Genomic DNA, 21,317 nt, shown 5'->3' with positions numbered 1-21,317 from the left:
ATGGAACACATTTTGAGTACTGTAAATCCAAATTCCACTCTTCAAAGGATTTAGGCATTTAGAGGATGAGCAGAAGACTATAGGAAGGTAACTGTGTTGAAGCCTTTACTAGCCGTTTGCTGTAAAATAGCCCTTTACAGCCCCATCAGCTGCTTTTCTCCCCAACATCTGAAAGGTGTGTATGTGTTTGCCTTCAAAAGTTACAGATCTCTTGGTGTGTGTGTGTATGGGAAATGAGCAGCCAAAAAATCCTTGGAAGGAAAAAATAAACTCACCCCCCACTTAATACTCTGAGGCCTTTGCCTTTATCAGACAAAACAAATCCTTGGAGAAAAACATTACATAAAGATTTATACTGTGTAGTTGTGCCCTAATATTGCACATTCATTCACAAGTGTTTATCAGAATATATAATTGCAAGTAAGCTAGTTTGGTGCAAATGTGATGTAGTGGTTTGAGCACTGGACTATGACTCTGGAGACCAGGGTTCAAATTCCCACTTGGCCATAAAAACTCACAGAATGATATTAAGCAAGTCACACTCTCTCAGCCACAGACAAGGGCAAAGACAACGCCCCATCCCAAAAACTCTATGGAAAGATTGTCTTAGGGTCCTCATAAGTCAGAAATGATTTGAAGGCCCACAACAAGAAGTTAGTTTGATATTAAACATCATGTAAGCACACCATGCCGCTTTGAAAACCTATGATAAGGGTTCAGATGGTCAGGAAATTATTCTGGGGGGGGGGGGGGGGGATTCCATGAAGATATTTTAAATATGGAGAAGCTTTCAAAACAAAACATCACTTGATTTCTGTTGTGATCCTATTCTACTATACCTGGATAAATGCACAAATGATTTGTCACTAACAAATTGGGAAACAAAACTAAAGCCTCTTCCAAACTTTACTCCTTTGTACAATTACATAGAAACAACCTTATAGTTGTGTTCTGACATATCCCCAGTTTTATACAACAGTGCCAGACAATTTGGAAAGCACAAAAAAGGGGAGAAAGGTGGACCTCAAACGTATTTAATATAATAGGTTTATACTATTTGTTAGACTATTATATTTATTTGTGTGAATGTGTGGATATCAAAGTACCAGAGAGTTAACAGTAGACTGAACTCTAGTATTCCAGCAGCACCTTCTCAATCTATGGTTCCATCTTTCTTATTGCTTGCTTTACCAAATTGTTTATTAATGGACACAAAGGGACAAAAGAGACTGCGAGGCTGGCCTATTTCAAATTCTTATTCTACCCTCTGTTTCTTCTTCCTTTTGGCAACATAGCAGTGTATGGTGCAGTGAGAATCTATTCCAGCCTGACCCGAGGATTCTGGGTAAAATCATTCACCTTGATCAACCCGTCTGGTCCAATGCTGTGGAAGGAACACAAAAATAGACATTTGCTCAGTTGGCAAGATGCTTCTATGTGAAGGAAAGACTCTAAACTACTCTCTCTCGCTATCAAATGCAACAATTACAATCCCTTCAAAATGTCTTTTCAAAAACCATTCTTGGCTCATTTGAAAACCCAATATATACTTATTTTATATAGATATGCAATATAGGGCCCAAACAGACAGGCCAACTTAAAGCTGCTTTGAGTCACATTGAAGGTATGCTGTTTAAATGACAGATGCGCCTTAATAGACCAGAAGCCATGGCAAAGCCGCACTCCAGTTCTTAGGACTGGAGTGCGGCTTTGCCATGGCTTCTGGCCTCTTAGGACACATGCAACATTTAAACAGCATACCTCCAAAGTGACCCAAAGAAGCTTTATTTTAGCCTGTCTGTTTGGGCCCATAGTTGGCCCTCCATATCCACAGATTCAAGCATCCATAGCTTGAAAATATTCATATATATTACCAAAAGCAAACCTTGATTTTGCAATTTATATAAGGGACACCATTTTACTATTCATTGTATTGAATGGAAATTGAACATTCATGGATTTTGATATTCGGGGGGTGGGGGGGGTGAGTGGGTCCTGTTACCAAACCCCAGCGGATACCAAGGGCCCACTTTATATACTAATTTTAAAAGAACTGCTATGGGCATGGGAATTAATGTCCTCAGCATATTTCCCACGGCACAGGAAACATTATAATTAGTCGAAGATTACACCATAAGTGTATTTACTATAAGTGAATGACACAAGATGGCAGTAACTATATATATATTTTGCACTGTTTTCATACATGACACTTTTTCAGAGCCAAAGATAATTTTTTTAAAAAAATGTTTGAGAATAAATATGTGACAGAGGAATTCATGGTAGCAGTGCTTGCTCCAGTAGCTTTAATTCTAAATGAAGAGAGAAGTTATGAGTTTCACCAAAGTGTTACAAAATGTTCTCTCAACAGAAAAAAATATGGATATATTTGACAAGATACGCAGGTGCTTCAGCATGTGCTTAATTTTTCTTCTTATAAATAGAACAGGATTTCCAGGGAGGAAGTTAGCATGCAACATTTTATATTCTCAAACATCATGCTCAAAATTTTAAGAAATTTTAAGTTTAGATGCATATTGAGTCAGACAGTAGGATTTTCCCAGTCCCCAACCATCAAACAGTTTAATGTTATACTGCTTAATATGTGAATCTTATATATACAGTTCTGTGAACAAACCAGTTACAAGAATTAGCTACAGATCTTCACATCTGTTGTTATACGCTACTGTACACCATCATACTACCTGTTATTGCAGTGGTTGTGTTAACCTTGCTTTACCTGAACCACGTATTCGCTACACCAAGGATACTTACATCTCTTGCTCAATGTAATTCAGCATCCGGCTGACATGGGATGCTGAGATCTCTCCATCTACTTCAGCAATGTAAGTGTAGAGAAACTGGAAAGTACTGAAAGGGATGCGAGCTGGTCCACTGTCATTCTCATTGGTTAAAACTTCACATATTATCTTCAGAGTTTTTGCAATAGTCTATTTTAAAAAAAGAACACATAATGTTATTTAGTATTAATTACAGAGGTACCAGCTGTCATATTTTTCTAGAAAAATTAAGGCATAGCTGTGATATGATAAGGATTCAAGTGTTTTTAAGCATACTTTAGTTGCTGATGGACTATGGCTAATAACACACAGAGATGGCTTTCTAAACAGCATCTAATTTTAGAAAAGTATTGGCACCACCTTGTGCACAAGAAACCCTTGTACAGAAGTGACGTCTGAGTTGCTCCATTCTGAAAAAAATGTTATTCAGTCTCTATTTCTCTTTTCCTCGTACTGCAGTTTGGGTTTGGCCTTTTCCAATAATCAGTACAATGTTTAAAATATCCCTAAAGATTTGAGAATAAAAATCCTGATAGGAATAAATTAGGGTAGTCAACTGAAGCATTTATTTTGATTCAGCTTCAATACTCTGCTTGAGTTCAGAAGACAGAGCAAGAACGGATGAAGGCATATAGTATTTTGTTGGTCCAGTAAATGTTAAGGGCCAAAGAAAGTGAAAAGAATATCTTGCAAATTCTGCCATCCATTCAGATAGTGAGACACTATTAAACATTTGACAGGAAGGAAAAAAAGAAGGAGGACTGATTAGCTCCATCTGCTTTTTCTTTTTTGCTCACCTGAAGTCAAAATCTTCTGTGAAATCAGAATTATCTTCAGGGCAGCTAACTGTAATGTTACAAATATAAGATTATGACTTCAAGTGAGGAAAAAAATAACTGGCGGCACGGATGAATTCTCAAAAACAAAATGCCAGATTCATAAAAGCTGTCCCTAAAAGAATAGGATGAGGGAAATGGGAGAAATTGAAAATATGATGAGTTAAGGTAACTTGGTTTGAGAAATACAACATTAATAATGGCATTCATACAAACAGTGTATAAATAACTACAATTTTCAAAGCTTGGATAAATTACTTTTTGTACCACTGTTCCCCATCCAGCAATTCAAAGCAACATTCAGATCAAAATCCTGCATTAGGATTAATGTAGTTTCTATAAAGTGCTATGAATATGACAAATTCAGATTAAGTGGACATTATTGTTACCTATGAAAGCTATAGTAGATACAAGGCCAAAATTGGCACGTAGAAAGCAGACTGAATGAACATGTCACTTTACATGGTGAATGACAAGTTTAAATGGAAGTACTTGCACAATGGGAACCCCCTTATTTTTAGGGTTTCACTTTCTAGATGTGAGGGCCAGCATCGTGTAATGGTTTGAGCATTGGACTATGACTCTGGAGACTAGGGTTTGAACTCCACTCAGCCATGGAAACCCACTTTGTGATCTTGGACAAGTCATTATTATTATTATTATTATTATTATTATTATTATTATTATTAACCTTTATTTATGAAGCGCTGTAAATTTACACAGCGCTGTACATGCAATCTTTTTAGTTAGACGGTTCCCTGCCCTCGGGCTTACAATCTAAAAAGACATGACACAGAAGGAGAAGGGAGTGGTGGCGGGAAAGGGTAAGAGGTCCAGCAGTTCCTCTCTACCTCCGAGGCCTGGACCAAGGCAGATGGACTGGAGGGAGGGCTTGGCTTCATAATGGAAGGTTAATCTTCATCCAGGGAAAATACATACTCTCAAGTAGGATAATACATATACAATACATAGCAATACAGGAAATTTCTCTCTCTCTCTCTCTCTCTCTCTCTCTCTCTCTCTCTCTCTCTCTCATCCTCAGAGGAAGGCAAAGACAACCCACCCAACTAGAACAAATATCGTCCAGAAAATCCTGTGGTATGGCAGCCTTAAGGTTGCCATAAGTCAAAAATTACTTGAGGGCCATTAACAACATTACCTCCAGATTAGAAGAGGGTAGGACTAACTCCAATTTCCAAATCACAGGTGGGCAGCACTCTTTGTGTTCTGATTCAGCATGCTTTCTAAATGTCTGAATGGGGTATAGTGACTTCATTGCATACATCACTCAGTCATATAGTATTTCTAGATGTCATTAAGAAATTCAGGTACAAGTGATCCCACTTTATTTCTTTACTTCACTAATATTTCAGTACTTAACTCAGTATTAAACATATCTAAAAGTTTTTTTAACCAATTGTTAGTATCCTAAATTATAATTTGCTCTTCAAAGTTTTTACTTATAGTTTTTCTTTGACCTAATGAACAGTTCTATGAATTAGGATAACCAAAATCATCACAGCTCCAGTCCGTGCAGTTTTGCCTAGTCTTATCTAGTACAGATAGCAGCTTTTATATACTCTTTATGTATATAGTGAAGTGGCAGTTGCTTTACCTCCTGACCAGCATCATCTCCATGCTTGGAGTATATAAGATTTCTTTTGCATACACATATGAGAGGAAGTAGAAAAGAAGATTGTAGAGTCAGGTGATGGAACAGCTCTTCTAAGCTGAATATAAGCGGAAGTTGCTGTTTTTAGGCAAGGATTTGGCAATCCTACTCTCTGACCCATAGGTGTCCATGATGATAGATCTATACACCTCATCATTACATCCTGCAGTCTTGCTTTATGCTTGATCATTCACAAATCATCTATAATAATAGCTAAGAAAGAGGTCCAAGAATATGATATATATAACACACCGAAGGTGTGCAGAAAACATCTGCAATAAAGTTCAGCTGCAGAAGTGATGCTCTTTTAGTAAGTTTCCTCCCTTGCCCCCCCCCATCAAATGTCAACTTCACATTGATGATCTTAGCAGAGGGAATTTTAGCCAAAATGGTATCTGTGTGAAGTGGAACCTACTTCCTGAAAGTTTTTCCTTTCAAAATAGCATCCCCCCCTTCCTTGATCTCATGGTACATCTAAAATTATACTTAATATTTTGTGATTTGGGATATAGAGAATTAGGAAAACACTTAACAAGGCTTTGTTTTTTGTTTTTTTGCTGGGGGGGGGGGGAAAGATATGAGGCACCTAAACACCTTAGCACACAACAGAAGCACTGGTACTTTCCGGAGTGTTCACCATAAATGACATTTAAACCACACACACACACACACACACACACAGAGGTGCTTGTTATTAGTAGACTTTTAATAGCCTTATATCAACAAAACAGTGTTTCATAACAGTGCACTAATCCCCAGGATATAGGAATGGAACTAATTTCCACCTCAGTCAGTGGGACACATGAAAAAGTGCTGAGACTGCAATAGTAGTGTTGAAATAAAGTAACAAGGAATGTTTCTGTAAGGGTTGTTTGGGGGATAGTTGATAAAATTTTGCAGTACACTAGTCCTAATATATTTTTCATGCATTACTGAATGGCTCCTATTGCTTTCTCTGCCACAGTCTTCCCCATGCCCCCCACTCCCGGATATGTGTGTGTGTGTTTGTACAAACAGGGAAAGATATGATCCTGTGGCTGCCTATGGTACACTGTCTGTTTTTGTACCTCCAAGCCACCCTTTTCCTAGCAAATAAAAAGTATAAAATGCACCCATGAGAGGTGATTACCTTGCCAAAAAAAAGGTACTTTCTCACTGTTTAGATTTTTTAAAAATCCACATTTTTCAACAACAACCAAAAGTGACTTCTGGCCAATACCCGATTGATTTTTTCTCTTCATTTTGGGGTTCCTTCGCTGGTCTGGAAGCCCCTGGAGCCACCAAAGATGCTCACCTCTAGTCTAAAACACTATTTTCTATAGATTATATGTACATTGTTCATGAAAGGTAAACATTATTTTTCTTTTCTAAGTACTACAATAGATCTGCAAGAGTTGTGACCCATGCACAATGGAACCCAGCAGCCAAACATGGCATTTGGTCCCTTCTTAAAAACATGTCTGGAACTTATACAACCTGTCAGGATCCTCTGGCTGGAATTCAAACCAAAATGGAAAAAAAAAAGAGAGAAAGGGAAATGGGAAAGAATAAGGTAGGGACTATGTTGGTGGGAAGATTTGTAAATCACCTTTAGGGCAGAAGGAATTTGAAGAGTACTGCCATTATATCTTATGGTACAAAAAGCAGGGAAGGTAGCTATAACAGACTTTACACCTTTTCACGACGAAAATTGGAACACACATGGCCAAGTAACATCAGAGTATGGTTAGGGTGGCAAATGGTATTAATGAGGAGCAGCACATAAGCTAGAACAGACTGCAAGAGTTTACTTTTGCCTGAGTCTACTGGGAAGGGCTAGATTCTGTTCCCTCCTCTCCCTTCTCCCCCTGCTGAGCTAATGGAGTGCAGACCACTCTTGTGCTATGAATTCAGTTTTCAGCAACTGAAGTAAAACCAGAGACAAAGGGAGAAAGTAGAAGGAAAGAGAACCTGGAACATTTTAAAAGTAGATGAAAAATTTAGACAATAGAGAATCAATCAGGACAGTCCCTGCCAAACTGGGACAGTTAGACAGGTTGCTATAAGGAGGAGACCAAATAAGTCACTGAGGACAAATGAAGTTAGAGCTGTTTTGCTGTTTGAGTATGAAAACTGCATTAGAATTGTGCATCAGCTCCAGTCAGAATAGGCAATAGTAAAGTGTGACTGAAGGCCACAATTTGCCCACTCCTGCTGTACATTTTAAATCATAGGCTGCATCCGTACTGCAAAAATAATCTAGTTTGACACCAGTTTAACTGCTATGGCTCAATGCTACAGAATTTTGGGAAATGTAGTTTGTTGTGGCACCAGAGCTCTCTGACAGACAAAGCTAAATATCTTACAAAACTACAGTTTTCAGTCATGCCAGTTAAAGTGGTGTCAACTTAGATTATTTCTGCAATGCAGATGCAACCTGCCTAGACACGTAGCAGGTTACCATAGTAGAATACCACACTGCAGAGTGAATTGCATCCAGTTCAGATTGTTTGCTGAAAAAAGCATTTTTGAATGCTTGTGCCATGAACAAACTTCCTCAAATAGAAAAATGAGCAAAAAGGCAAAAAGTTCCTATGCCAGCAGATCCTTGCTATAGTTAAGGATGTTGAATCATGTTTCTGTTTCTTGTCTGGGTAGGATGCTGGGTTTTTGGATAGGAATGCTGGTTGATAGGCCCCAACACATGACTAAATAGGTTTGGCAGGAATCAGCTTAGCAGATAAAATCTGAGGGAACTGAAACCTTCCTTGGAGGTTTTTAAACAGAGGCTGGATGGCCATCTGTTGGGGGTGCTTTGATTGTGAGTTCCTGCATGGCAGGGGGTTGGACTGGATGGCCCTTGTGGTCTCTTCCAACTCTATGATTCTATGATTTTAAGCATGGAGACAAGTGTCAGGGCAAGTGTTGCTGGAGGACGAGAAAGTATGTTTTTTTCTGTGTTTAGTGGCTTTAAAACATGGGATAATATCTCTCCTGAGAGCCAGCATGATATAGTGGTTTGAGTGTTGGACTGCAACTCTGGAGACCAGGGTTCAATTCCCCATTCAGCCACGAAACCCACTGGGTGACCTTGAGCAAGTCACACGTTTTCAGCCTCAATAGCAATGACAAACCTTTGAACAAGTCTTGCCAAGAAAACCCCATGATAGATTGGCCTTAGAGTCTTGCCATAAGTAAAAAATGACTTGCAGGCATACAACAACAACAACAACAACAACAACAACAACTTCCATCTCCGCATTTTCCCAGCTGACTCTAGGGCTCAGCACAAAGAAGTTCGTATGTTTCTTGTCTTTGTGCACATGTGGACATACTAAAAAAGCCCCAGGTGATTGGGGAGGCTAGGGAGAGAGCTGCTGGTTACATGCACTTGGGCCTATTGTGCAACTTGGAGCAGGACTGGGAGGGGAGGACCAACATCATGGCTCACTTGCCTTCTTGTTGTGCAAACCTAGGCAGCAAAGATTCCAGAACTTGAGGTGTTCCAGAATACTGTCATGGCCTCGCTCAGAGTTTTCCAGAAGCCCCAACCACAATGTGTTAAGTAAGCTGTTGTAGCTGCTGGACCTTTTTTCCCCACGCCATAAAAATATTAGATCCCCTTGGCTCTGTGTTGACTTGCAAAAATGTTAGACATGTTTTATCAGATTCTGGGCCATTAATCCAAATTCCTTTCAGGTGCATTTCTACAACCAGTTGGCTCAGAAGCAAGTCTGACCACCCTTCCAGTCCTTGCCTACCTTAATATTGTGATACAACAAGGACCCAGAGACTGGGATGCTGCTGATATGGCAAATGTATGACTAATGGGTCTCAATTTGTATAGGGCATGACTGCACTATGAATAAATTTGCCAAGAAAACCCATTCACCTTAGGATCACCATAAATCATATAAATGACTTGAAGGCACAGAACAACAGCAGCAGTGACTGCACTTGGATGTGGTCTTGATCACAAATAAAACCAAAAATTTCTCTCCTTGAGATTTTAAGTGACACAAACACACTAAATTTAAATAACATGTGAAGAACCCTAAACAGAATGGAAATACAAAAGACAAACTTACAACTCCAAGAGAGCTGCAGGCCAGAGCTAAAAACTTGAGCCATTCAATTTCTTCAGTAAAACGCCCAACGTTCATCACACTGTCAAATAAATCTGTTGGGAGATTGAGCACTTTCCACATTTGGGCCAGTTCATCTACGTGGACTATCAGCCTCCCACCCACCTGAAAAATAAAATAATATCATCTATGATAAGTAAAGAAATTGATGTTGACTTTTTCAAAGTTTATTTTTATATACATCTAGTCATCTTTGTCAGTTCCAATAATTTCATTCTTAACTGTACTATTTCCAAGACAAAAAGCATTTTGCTGACTCTATGATAGGGATGGGAAATGTGTGGGCTTTCATATACACTTGGACTGCAATACCTATCATCCCTTACCAGTTGCTATACTGTCCAGGGCTAAGGAGAGTTTCAACCCCACAACATGATTATTATAGTGAACAGATTTTGTTTTTAAATGTGTTTTCAAATTGTTTATCAGAGAACTTTAGTACTACTTTTTAGTATAAAAATGAGATAAAAATGCATCAAACCAAAATAAACCTGAAGGGCCATACAGTTTTCACTGTTTTATGAAATCTGCATTATTAGGTATATCTGAGGATCAAAGAACTGAACTATAATTAAGTAGACTGGGATGCTTGTCCTGTTCTATTGACCTATTCTTGCTAAGAAGAAAGAAGTGTTCTGATTTTCTAATTTTCTTTTGTTTCAAAACAAAGAATGGGACAAGTATGTGACATTATTTTAGTGGGGCTATGACAGATTTGCATTAAACACGTTCAGTCTTGCTATCTTGTGCCACAACTTCCAAAAAGAGAAATAGTGAAGAATGTTATGGTGTCTACACCTTTCTCAGTTCTGTGTGGAGGAAAGGAATCTTTGTTCAGGTACTGATATATTTCCAAATGTCCACGTACTATATATCATGTCAAAAGCTCAGCTCACCTACTTGTATAATTGAGTTCTCTCTATATGCAACTTAGCATGTGAATAAACTAGCAGACATAAAACTAATGCAGTGGTTCTCAAACTGTGGGACAGGACCCTGATATGTGTGTGTGTGTGTGTGTGTGTGTGTGTGTGTGTGTGTAAGAGTTGTTCAAGGGGGGTGCCCAACATGGAAGCCCTGGTTCCCTCCTATTCCACCTCCTCCCAAACTATTTTGTCCTGGAGGAAAAGAGAAAGGCAAAGAGTGTGAGTGAAAGAAAGAATGAAAGAGATATGACTACATGTGTACATATGTGTATGGCACTGGTGTATGTGAGTGTGGCTGTGTGAGAGATAGAATGTGTAAAATTTAACACAGTATGTGCTAAGTATTAAATAAATTTAAATAAAACTGATCTAATTTGAACAATGGTATTTCCTTATAAGATGTTAAAATATGAATGTGCAAAAGAAAATACAAACACTAAACAAACAAAATATTTTTTATTCATATCCTATATAGAGTGGCGAGAGGGAGCATGATGTCTATATGTAGATGTAAAGGGGGTCACAAGGGTAAGAAGGTTGAGAACCACTGCACGAATAGCATATACACAAATCCTGCCGAGAAACTGTATGATGTGGTAGGTTACATATACATTACAAACACTCAAGCCTCTCATGTACTTGCCCTAAAATGGAAAGGAGATGTTTCTTACTCTCTGGTGCAAGACCTTCAAGAGCTCTGGAGTAAGCTCTGCATGGGTTGATATAGGCACTCTATCTGGTCGCTCTCTTACGGGAGGAAGCTCTCCACGGGCCATGGCACTGAAATAACTGGACAGAAAAACAGACAAAGGGTCACCTTTTACCAATAGCTGCTAGTTTTATATGTTGGAGGTCTTGGCTAATTAGTTTGTATGCTGTTTATTTTCACAATGTATACATTTAAAAGCATACCTCAAAGTGGATTACCACACACACACATATGCACACTTGCAAACATGTACAGAAGAAATAAAAAGACATGATCTGAAAGCACATGATGCAGCTTTGGTTAATGATGGTATAGGGCAGTGCTACTCAAAGTGGTGGTCCATGGGCCACTGCCAGTCCGTGAGCCATAAGGTGCCAGTCACTGGAGAATTTCCAGAAAAGTAAATAACAACAATAGCCAGTGGGCACAAAAATGGTGTTGGGGACACACTGGGACAAAAATGTCTGGTTTCCTCACATCAGATAGCTTAACCATCACTGGCATACAGGAATGCCTGGAAACTCCACGTAAGCTTCCTCCAGTTATGTTTACAGTATTAATGTGCATGCTAGTATAAAAACAATTATAGTTAAGGAAACCAAATAAGACCTTATAATTAAATGACTAGAGTTTCAGAAGAAAATATTGAACTTACTCGGCAGCCCATTGTATCAAATCTGGAGGCTGAGTCCGAATAGCAGCTTTTGTGAACTGCTTCAGCAAATCTGGAAGCTCTGGTGGGATGCATACTTGCTTGTCTGTCTGTGGCATAATTACTGTGCCTGTTCAAAATAAAATAAAACAAACCTTGCCTATGAAGCATAAAAAATATCTTACAATTATTTTATGATATAGAGGAGGAACCACTTCTGTGGAAATCTCTGCTTTATTAACTTTATTTTGTGAAGATAAGATTATTACTTTCAAAGGGCCTTCTAAGCAGAGTTAGCTGATAGTCCGCATGTCATTGGCATAGTAGATTAACTCTGAGGTTTAGTCCAAACTTTAAAGGTGCTATCCAAGGCTACATCTGCACTATAGAAATAATCCAGCTTGATGCAGCTTTCACTGCCATGGTGTAATCCTGTGGAATTCTGGGATTTGTTGTTTTCTAGGAAATTTAGTCTTCTCTGCTAGAGTGTTATGGTGCCACAACAAATGACAAATATCAGGATTCCATAGGATGGAAACATGGTAGTTAAAATAGTGTCAACAGTGGCAGCACCTCAAGATGGTGTACCTAGGGATAGGAGTCAATAGTTTGCATAACTTCTTGGAAGTACAGACTAAGACCCAAAGCAGATTCACCACTCTACTGATATGGAAGCAACTAGCCACCGCCAGCATGAAGCAAACAAACAAAAAGTTGCTTCGTCCTCTTTCCATGTACTGAAGCTTACAGAAGTTAACAAGTGAACTTTTTTTAACCCTGGTAACAGGAAAAGGATTCACCATACATAAGGTCAGCAGATAAGCATAGAGAAGAGGAAGGTAGACACCAGGCGTCCGGGATCTTAAATTCACAACTGGAGCCAGATACAAAAATGATGGCCTAGTATGCAGAATTATTTATTTAGTGGATTCGAAGTGGTAACAGGGATGAGCTGCATATACAGTCCAACTTCCATGTCTGTGGGCTTGCCATCTGCAGATCTGAGCAACCGTGGACAGCAAGCCCCATTGCCCCCAATGGTTGTGCATGCATGTGGCCACACTAGTAGGCACATGCACATTCCACCCTTATTAGAGGGAACGGGACTTGCAGTCCTGCATTATTCTTATTATTTGTGTATCCACAGGAGTGTTGATATTGGTGTCTGAAAATGGATGTCCTGTGGATATGGAGGTCTGATTGTATAAGTAGAAATCTCTATCCGATTTGTTATAGATCATAGATTCTAACCAGACAGCATAGACCTGAAAATTGCAGTTACACCCATTTATATGCCATTTGCCCCTGTTTATTGGAAGCAAAACATTTTACAGTGTTCATGTTCATTATCACTCTGGGGGCACATTTGTGTGGAACAACAGTCCAGAATTCTGTAGAATATACAAAACATGTAAAATAGATATAAATGATATAGAATTTGTTGGGGATGCGGGAAGATGAAGCAATGTGATGGCAGACACTGCTCAATTTCTCCCACAACAAGTGGGGGTGGCTGAACAAACCTTCTGTCTGCAGTTTGTTTACTGTGACATCCAAACATCAACATCCAGCAATCTGGATTATATTTCTTTTAGCAAAACAGAGAAGTAATCCTAGAACAAACCTTAGGAAATACCTAACCCTAGAAAAGAGGGACAAGAGACAAAGCAGATTGTTGGGTTTGGAAATCATGACAAACAAGCCATGGAAAACCAGTGGTTTGTTCAGCTGCTTCTGTTTCCAGAAGAAACAAATGCACAGAGCACACTGCCTAGTTTTGCCTCAACAACCCTTGACAAATCAGGATTCTAGCTTGTTCCATACAAATATGGTTATAGTCAGTCAATTACAACACTCTAGGCACCCTTACCTAGAAGTAAGCCCTACTGATCACAGTGAGGCTTGCTTCTGTGTGATATGTTTACAATTGTGGTGTTTTATTCTACAGCCAAGGTGACTTTAGTAAAAGAGGAAAATTCCCCAAATTTTAGCATTCTCATTGACTTATTCCCACCCCTATCCCCATGATTTTAATCTCACATAAATTGATCCATGCTGCGACAGTCACTCAATCAGATTTCACATCCTGCATGACCTTTCAAAATGAAAATATTTAGAAGATCTCAATTCTGGGAAAGTAAAAGCATATTTGTTTTCTTTAGATTCTGAGCTCATCAAAGGCAAGTTGCGAGGGATTTATCTATTCACGCAGAAAATTGGTATTAACAATGGAAAGTTCTAAAAGGCAGGAACTGTGTGAGAAAATAGATGGAAGAAACTTGGAGCTTTGCTGCTGCTGGTGTGTCAGGTGTGTAGAAAGGGTGGTGATGGGTGCCTGCACAGAAATGGCTTTATGAATTGGATGACAAGATGCTTTAGCTGTACAGAAGTGTAAGTTATGAAACTGTTCCATTGCTAAGGTGACTACTTTTCTACTGTTGCTGCTAACTACAATGTGAAACCGTTAAGGGTTTGTGCCCTGAAGCAAATTCAGCAACAATTTGGAAGACAGAAAAACTAGGCTTGTCATGGCTGTGTATATGGTTCACTCCATTTGTTGAAGGGAAATAAGATAAATAATAATAATAATAATAATAATAATAATAATAAATAGTTTATTTATATTTCCCACCTCTCTCTGCAGATCGAGGTGGGATTATATCAGTAAAATACACTACATACATAGATAAGACTTTGTTCCAGGTCTGTGTTACAGAACAAGGAAGGACACTAATAAGTGGGTAGAATGGAAAATGCTCTTCCGCTTAAGTGCACAATGCAAATACAAGTAACTGTTTCATTTCTATAAGAGGCAGTCTCCACATTTTAGACTTGCAGCATAATTTGAGTGATGCTGGCAAAAACTGGAGTTGGTTAGATATTGAATAAGCACATGCAATAGTTATTAAATCCTGCCTGCACTCCAAAATCCCTCAAAATGAAAATGGTCCAAGGAAATTAAGTCTTGATGAAAGAGGGCTTGGTGATTTCATAAAGTACCTTTCTTTACGAAGTAGTTTCATAACTTACATAGTAAGGACCATGGATGCCAACCCCAGGCAAATGGATTTAGATGACTGCTCCACACATCCCACCAACCTATCTCTGCTATTTCTATTCACACACTGGCAACTCTTCTTACCACCTCATCCTAGTTTCCACCCCCTCCCCCCATGTCAATTTGTCCCCAATCTTTGACATTGGCCTTGCATCCAAGAGCCCTCTGTGTTGCTATCAGGGACAAGCGAAGCAGGTTAAAATTTATATTCCCATTGTTTTTGTTATTTCCCTCAATTACCGGAGGCTGAGACCACTCAGCCTCTTTGTGAAGATTGCCCAGCTGATCTGTTTTGGGACAGTCACACCAGGCTCTATCGGGGTGTCTTCGCACTGTTTCCACCCAAGATGCACCCTTGCATAAACTCTCAGGACTGGGCCCTTTGTTTAACTGCAGCTCGAGGTATCTTAGCAACTGATGCTCAACCTCACAAAGGCTGTGATTCTGTCATCTGCTCTGGCTGCCAATAAGTGGGAAGAAATTTGAAAAGGTCATGGGGTTCTCAGTAGGGAGTTAAAGGCAGGACTTCAACAGGGAGGGGCAGGTGAGCTACATGTAGGACAGGTATTTTCTACCAATTCTAGGATTTTTCACTATATTTCCAATAAGCAGAAAATGGGTGAGCTTGTAGCTTGTTTGTACTACAGCTGGACCATATGAATTTGCCTGGTTTTAAATCTTGCTATGGATTATATATGCCAGCATGGCGCAGTGGTTTGAGTGTTAGACTATGACTCTGGAGACCAGAGATCGAATCCCCGCTCAGCCATGGAAACCCACTGGGTGGCCTGGGCCAAGTGAAACTCACTCATCCCCGAGGAAAGCAAGGGCAGACCTCCTCTGAATAAGTCCTGCTAAGAAAATCCTGTGATAGGTTCACTTTAGTGTTGCCTTAGGTTGGAAATGACTTGAAGGCACACAACAACAACAACAACAACAACAACATGAAAATCTGTTGTATACAGTTGGGCATAACTCTCAATGACCTCAACTTTGGGTAGTTGTCATGGTCCTAGCAGGTCCTACTAATGATAGCTGCCTTGGGCTTCTTCTAAATTACTTTCCAGGTTGGACAGCCCATCTGGAATGAGTCCCTGCTGCAAGGACAGACCGGTTTGGGCCCTCAGATGTTATTGGACCTTAACTGTAGCTACTACACCTATTGGTAGGGCATGATGGGAGTTACAGTCTGACAATATTTGAAAGGCCACAACTTGCCCACCACTGGTGTACAGCCTTTTTAGGTCAGGACATTAAAGAAGACCCATTATACTAGGTCCCAAAGAAACATCTAGTATAGTAGATTTTTTTTTTAGTTCCATCCAGTCTTTGTTGTTGAGAAGAACCAAGTAAAAAAAATTGTATGCTTTATCCACACTTTATCTACACTGAATCCAAACTGAATCCCACATTTCCTTCTTATTTTCTTTCAACCCATAAAGACCCATACCAGCCTAGTGCCACATCTTCCTTCCTTTGCTACCAATTAATTTGAAACAAGTAAATGTAGCAAGCACAATTCATATATATATTTTAAATAAATTATTAATGCAATTATTTCCAAAAGTTTAGTCTTTGGGCTAGTTCTTCCATTTACTATCTGTACTGTAGAGGTATTTTCTGGGACATTCCCTTCTGTCTGGGAGATCCTCTTCAACTGTGTGTCCTCTGGTATTTGAATTTTCAGCTGTATGATGTGGGAGGTACTAAGTGTGCATTCATTTTCTTCAAAGCAATCCATATGGAGTTTTAAGAACATAAATCTTTGGACTTATCTGCTTATTTGTTTGTTTTTTCCTCTCTTCTGCTGTTTTATATTCCTGGAAACTCTGTATTCAAACAATATCAATTGGTAAGGGAGCCTATCACTGACAGTTCATGAACAGTTCTTTTAGAAATGGTTCCAAAGTCAGGAAAGCCAATTTAGGTTCTTCTATCTTCTTCAAAGTTTTAAAATAATTTTTCAAAAGAGTTTTAGGCTGTTTCCACTTCCCTGTGTTTTCAGCAAGGGTGGAGAACTGGTAGAGGGCATCAGGTGAGATTCCCACTATTGCTACCTCCTCCAGTCTGAATGTCATTGGGGGATTTAGGCAGAGAGTAGCATTAGAGGCATGGCTACAACCTCTAACATTACTAGGAACCTGACCGAAGTGCTGGCTGACATGTTATGATGAAATCTGAGTCACTAAAGGTCAATATGGCTGGACAGTTTATTGCTACTGTATGTGCCATGTGTGCATATCCTTTCAAGATAAGGAAAGCTCTTGTGACTTTTTCTCAGTTCCACGCAAGCAGCTTTGAAAACAGTAAAGACTTAGGGTCCCACTTCCTCATTCTGATGCACGTCATGGGGTTTTAAGCTCAGGTTTCAACTTGTTTGCTAAGATATGGTCATCAAATTGACTGCTGTGTGCTTGTTAATACCTTGGTTTCCTCTGTCAATCTTCTGAAGTTCTCTATCAGCCATAAAAAAATGCTGTATTTTCAAAAACAATCTGCCATGACCAGGACTAAGAGACCCCCAAGTTTCCAGCAACATCCAATCCAAGAGGACATCAGAACCACTCCCCTTTGTTTCTGATCTGGGTCCTTTTGTTGTGGGGCCCACATCCTGTTCACATGAGCTCCAGAAGTGGACCTTTGACTTCTCCAGGAAAATGGAGACCCCAACAAACATCCTCCAATCCACATTTCACTCCACGAATCCTCAGTTCCTACCCTGCAGGGCAAGGGCACTGGCTCTTTCACATCCAGACAAAGCATTTGAAGGGTGGGGATTCCAAGAAGATTCTCCTGATCTGCCTATAAACCTTGTTACTGCTAAGGTAATATTTCTGAAGTCTACAGATTGCTCTCCATGGTCCTGAAACTAAACATACAGCCCTGTTTAGTTTCTACAGTACAGCTTGTGGTTCTTATGTCTGCTCCACCGTGGTCTCTGTGTACCTGAGCAGTCGCTTTGATCAGGAAACAGCATTTATGATGGAACAGGGCACAAGCCTTCTGCAATGAGAAGATAACTCTTGTCTGGCCAATATAGCTTTGCACATTTAGGGAGTCCTCTCTTGTAGCCCCAATTAATTTTGGCACAGATGGATAATTTTCTGCATGTTCTCCTTGCTCCTGGCATCTCTTGTTAAATTTTGCTTTTTCATATGTGACTTCTCTTCTCCCTATTAAATTGTAATCAGTGCTTATTTCACTTGCTTAATCTGCAATGACAGGTAGATTAACGGGGAAAGAACCCTCTACATTCAGTTTTAACTTGGAAGCTAGCCATTCCATATCTTCCAAATCTAATCTAGATGGGCCAGCTGTTTGAATTTTGAAAATTATAATGGAGCTGAGTCATTTATATTACAGAATCCATATTTTTACAAATACATTTTGTAATTCCCACCTGGCTCTTCAGTACATTCTGTCTCACCCTGTGCTTTTTTCTCACTAGGAGCTCATTTTTAAAAATTCACTTCGTAGTAATTCTTTCCAGTTTTTTTAAAAAATACTTTGATTCTGTTGTTCATTTTTTTTACTCTTATTTTTCTACTCTCTCTTTTTGCAGCCTGAATCTAAATCCCATTATTAGTCCCACCTAGAGTGCATCCATTGAATCAATAGGATCTTGGTAAATCAGCACATATGCCAGTGTACCCAGAGGAGGGTGATCAATATATAAAATGTCTGGAAGCCATGCCTTATGAAGAGCTTGTTTTTCTACTGCATCAGAGATTAGAACAGCAGTGGATTCAAACTGCAGGAAAAGAGATCCTACCTAAATATTAGAAAGAACTTCCTAATTCTTGTTTAATTAATTGATTAATTGATAACAATTGAATGATTATTCATTGATCTATGTGGGATTAAGTTGGATTAGGCATTAAATCTTTCTCCCTTCTCACCACTCCAGACCACAACCCTCTTCTGCTTGATTAAGAAATCATCACAGTCCAATACCTCAAGAGTGTAAAAGAATGTCCAGCAACCTTCCTGAACCATACACTGAAATGAAATGCTTCTCCCATGAGAGAAATCCGCTCCTTTATTCACCTCCAAAGATCATAATAATTTTCATTTTAACCAAAAAGAAAGTGAAAAAGTCTTATAAATGGGTATAGTGGCTACCCAATCAGGCACATGTCTCAAGTGGCATGTGCATTTATGGGACAGGCATGAGCTGTGCTGCTGTTCCCCTTGAGTGCCATGATGCTATTCCATTCCATAGAAAACAGCTCTGTGTGCACCACACAATCTGCCTAGCCTAGTCTGCTACTCTAAAAGTGCAGTGAGTAGAGGACATTCTCCTGTTGCCATGGCTGAAGTAAAACTTCAGCTGTCAGTCCAATCTGATCCTATATGTAAAATGGAAGGCACCATCTTTGCCTCAGAATCAAATTGTCTTCAGCAGACCTTGATTGCTGGACAGAGTGCAGAGAACCTTTATCTGAATTTGATTTATTATAGTAACATGGGTCCAAAACACACTGCAGAAATAATCCAGTTTGTGACTGCTTTAACTGCCCTGGCTCAGTGCTAGAGAATCCTGGATATTGTAGATTAATGTGGCACCAGAATTCTCTGACCAGAAAGTAAATGTCTCACAAAACTACAGTCCCCAGAATTCCCTAGTATTGAGCCAGGTCAATTAAAGATGTCTCAAACTGGATTATTTTGTCAGGAAGGGGAGGTGCATGCTGGGTTCACAACTTTTGTTAAAGCACACACACGCAGAGTTTATGTACACAGACAAGACGCCAAGAAGAAGGTCTGTGAAGAATCTGAGTTGCGTAGGCAGACTTCCTCTCACACAGGGATGAATCTCTCAAGAAGAGGGTTCTTTAATCTTTGTTACAAAACCATATACAAAGATTACATTGAGTATCAGATATCCGTCTTGGATACTCATCAACAAGCTACTCCACCAACCAATTGACCATACACACTACCTCTGAGGCAGCCACAGAAACACCAACCGTCTCACTCTCTCTCAGTGACAGTTGAGAATTGACAGTTGAGAATTGACAGTTGAGAATTGACAGTTGGAACTTTGGCAGTTGCATCAACATTCCAATGATGGGCTGTTTAAATGCTGACGCATATATCTGCCACTAGAACTGTACTACTTTCCACCATAGCTTCCCCCTAGTGGCCACAATCCATTTTTTCAGACCTGTTTACCATGGTCCTGATATATTTCTGCCGTGTGTTTTGGACCATGGTTAGCAAGCAGGGTCATGAGGAAATCTGTGATGATGGGTTGTAGGAGAATACTATGGGAAGAATATTTTAAGTCAAAACAGCCAGTAAAATATATGCCTCAATACAAGTAAAATATATACACTTGTCCCTCCATATTTGCTGGGGTTAGGGGAACTGGACTCCCATGGATGTGGAAAAACCACAAATAACAAAAACACTATTCTTTTTACCTGAGAGGACACCGCTTTAGAAATATTTAGGTCCTCCAGTGCAACTCAATGGTCAACATCTGTGAGACATTGACCATAAAATTGCACTACAAATGCCTAGTGGAGTGTTCTCTCTAGGTCCTTCAGAGTGACTTTTGGTTAAAGTTGACCATAGAATTGTGCTGGAGGACAAAGATATTCCTAGAGAGAACATATTAATCCATGAATAATCAAATGCACAAAAGTCAAAGCCGCAAACGTGGAAGGATGAGTGTACTTCAATAATGTTTAAAGATAGGTGCCCAAGTATCTATCAATTCATTCTAAAATCAGAAAAGCAAATGCCCCTTCAGTAATCTGGAATGCCAATCTAAGTAATGTGGAAATGAAAGCAGCTGGGCTCAACTAAAACAACATATATTGGGTCTAATGTCCAATAAAACTCTTCAGGACTCCTTCAAATTGAGAAACCAGATAAATATGCCTCAAATGAATGAAACAACAGTTATTGATAAGTAAGGAAAAGATTCAAGATTCGGTGGCACTTTAGTGTGCAATAACCCCCATCCCCATCCTGTGTCCTGGCTGCAGCCTGGGAGGCTGGAGCCAATTTAAAACCCCAAGTGATAAGTTCAGTAGTTGCTTTTCTTCTCCTGTTTCAGTTTTAACATGTTTAGCTGATCAAGATGCCAGTGAGCTTCAAAAATTAGTGTAATGTGTTTTGCACGTTTTGATTGGCTAATAATGTATAACTATTACTTGTATCTTGGATTTTACTGTCCTTTTATCTCTGTAAATAAATTTACTTTTGTTTCAAGAAAAACTGAAAACTCAGGGCAAGGGACTCAAATGTGTGGGGGACAGCCCACCTACCCTTTTCAAGCCAGCTGCTTTAGCAATAGTCACATAAATCCTAATGTTTTCCTACATTGTACAAAATGTTCACAACAATAGCTTCAAGATAACAAACTTGCACTGTATTACTTGGTTACTCAAACTGCATTGCCTTGATTGCATTGCTAGAAACATGTACTCCTCTGAAGTAATAAAAATAATATTTATTTCTGTCATGCTTTGGAGGGTTCCATAATCCCTTCAACAGCCATTGAGAAAAGCTCATATTAGTATCCATGT

At 39.4% G+C, this 21,317-nt stretch overlaps 1 protein-coding gene across 4 annotated transcripts; it reads right to left on the bottom strand.

Annotated features, from left to right (window-relative positions):
* Positions 1-893: 893 nt before the first annotated feature.
* On the bottom strand, positions 894-19,822 carry LOC149313957 (ropporin-1). 4 transcript variants are annotated; one of them, XM_089520235.1, is made up of 6 exons: positions 19,722-19,822; positions 11,724-11,850; positions 11,031-11,148; positions 9,377-9,538; positions 2,776-2,951; positions 894-1,384 (listed from the first exon to the last, which is right to left on the bottom strand). In XM_089520235.1, exons 2-6 carry the CDS (start codon positions 11,837-11,839, stop codon positions 1,318-1,320), a joined length of 639 nt encoding a protein of 212 aa, XP_089376361.1. In that variant the 5' UTR covers positions 11,840-11,850; positions 19,722-19,822; the 3' UTR covers positions 894-1,317. The 4 variants fall into 4 exon arrangements, with proteins under 4 accessions (XP_089376361.1, XP_089376363.1, XP_089376364.1 ...); XM_089520237.1 differs by lacking the exon at positions 19,722-19,822 and adding an exon at positions 19,649-19,719; XM_089520238.1 differs by lacking the exon at positions 19,722-19,822 and adding an exon at positions 18,733-18,864.
* Between the last annotated feature and the right edge of the window lie 1,495 nt (positions 19,823-21,317).

The sequence above is a fragment of the Sceloporus occidentalis genome, unplaced genomic scaffold (assembly GCF_023333645.1).
Source record: "Sceloporus occidentalis isolate IW3139 unplaced genomic scaffold, rSceOcc1.0.p SCAF_4, whole genome shotgun sequence".
NCBI classification, from domain to species: domain Eukaryota; kingdom Metazoa; phylum Chordata; class Lepidosauria; order Squamata; family Phrynosomatidae; genus Sceloporus; species Sceloporus occidentalis.
The sequence above is the reverse complement of the archived record's forward strand: the minus strand, read 5'-3'. Positions and strand labels throughout refer to the sequence as shown.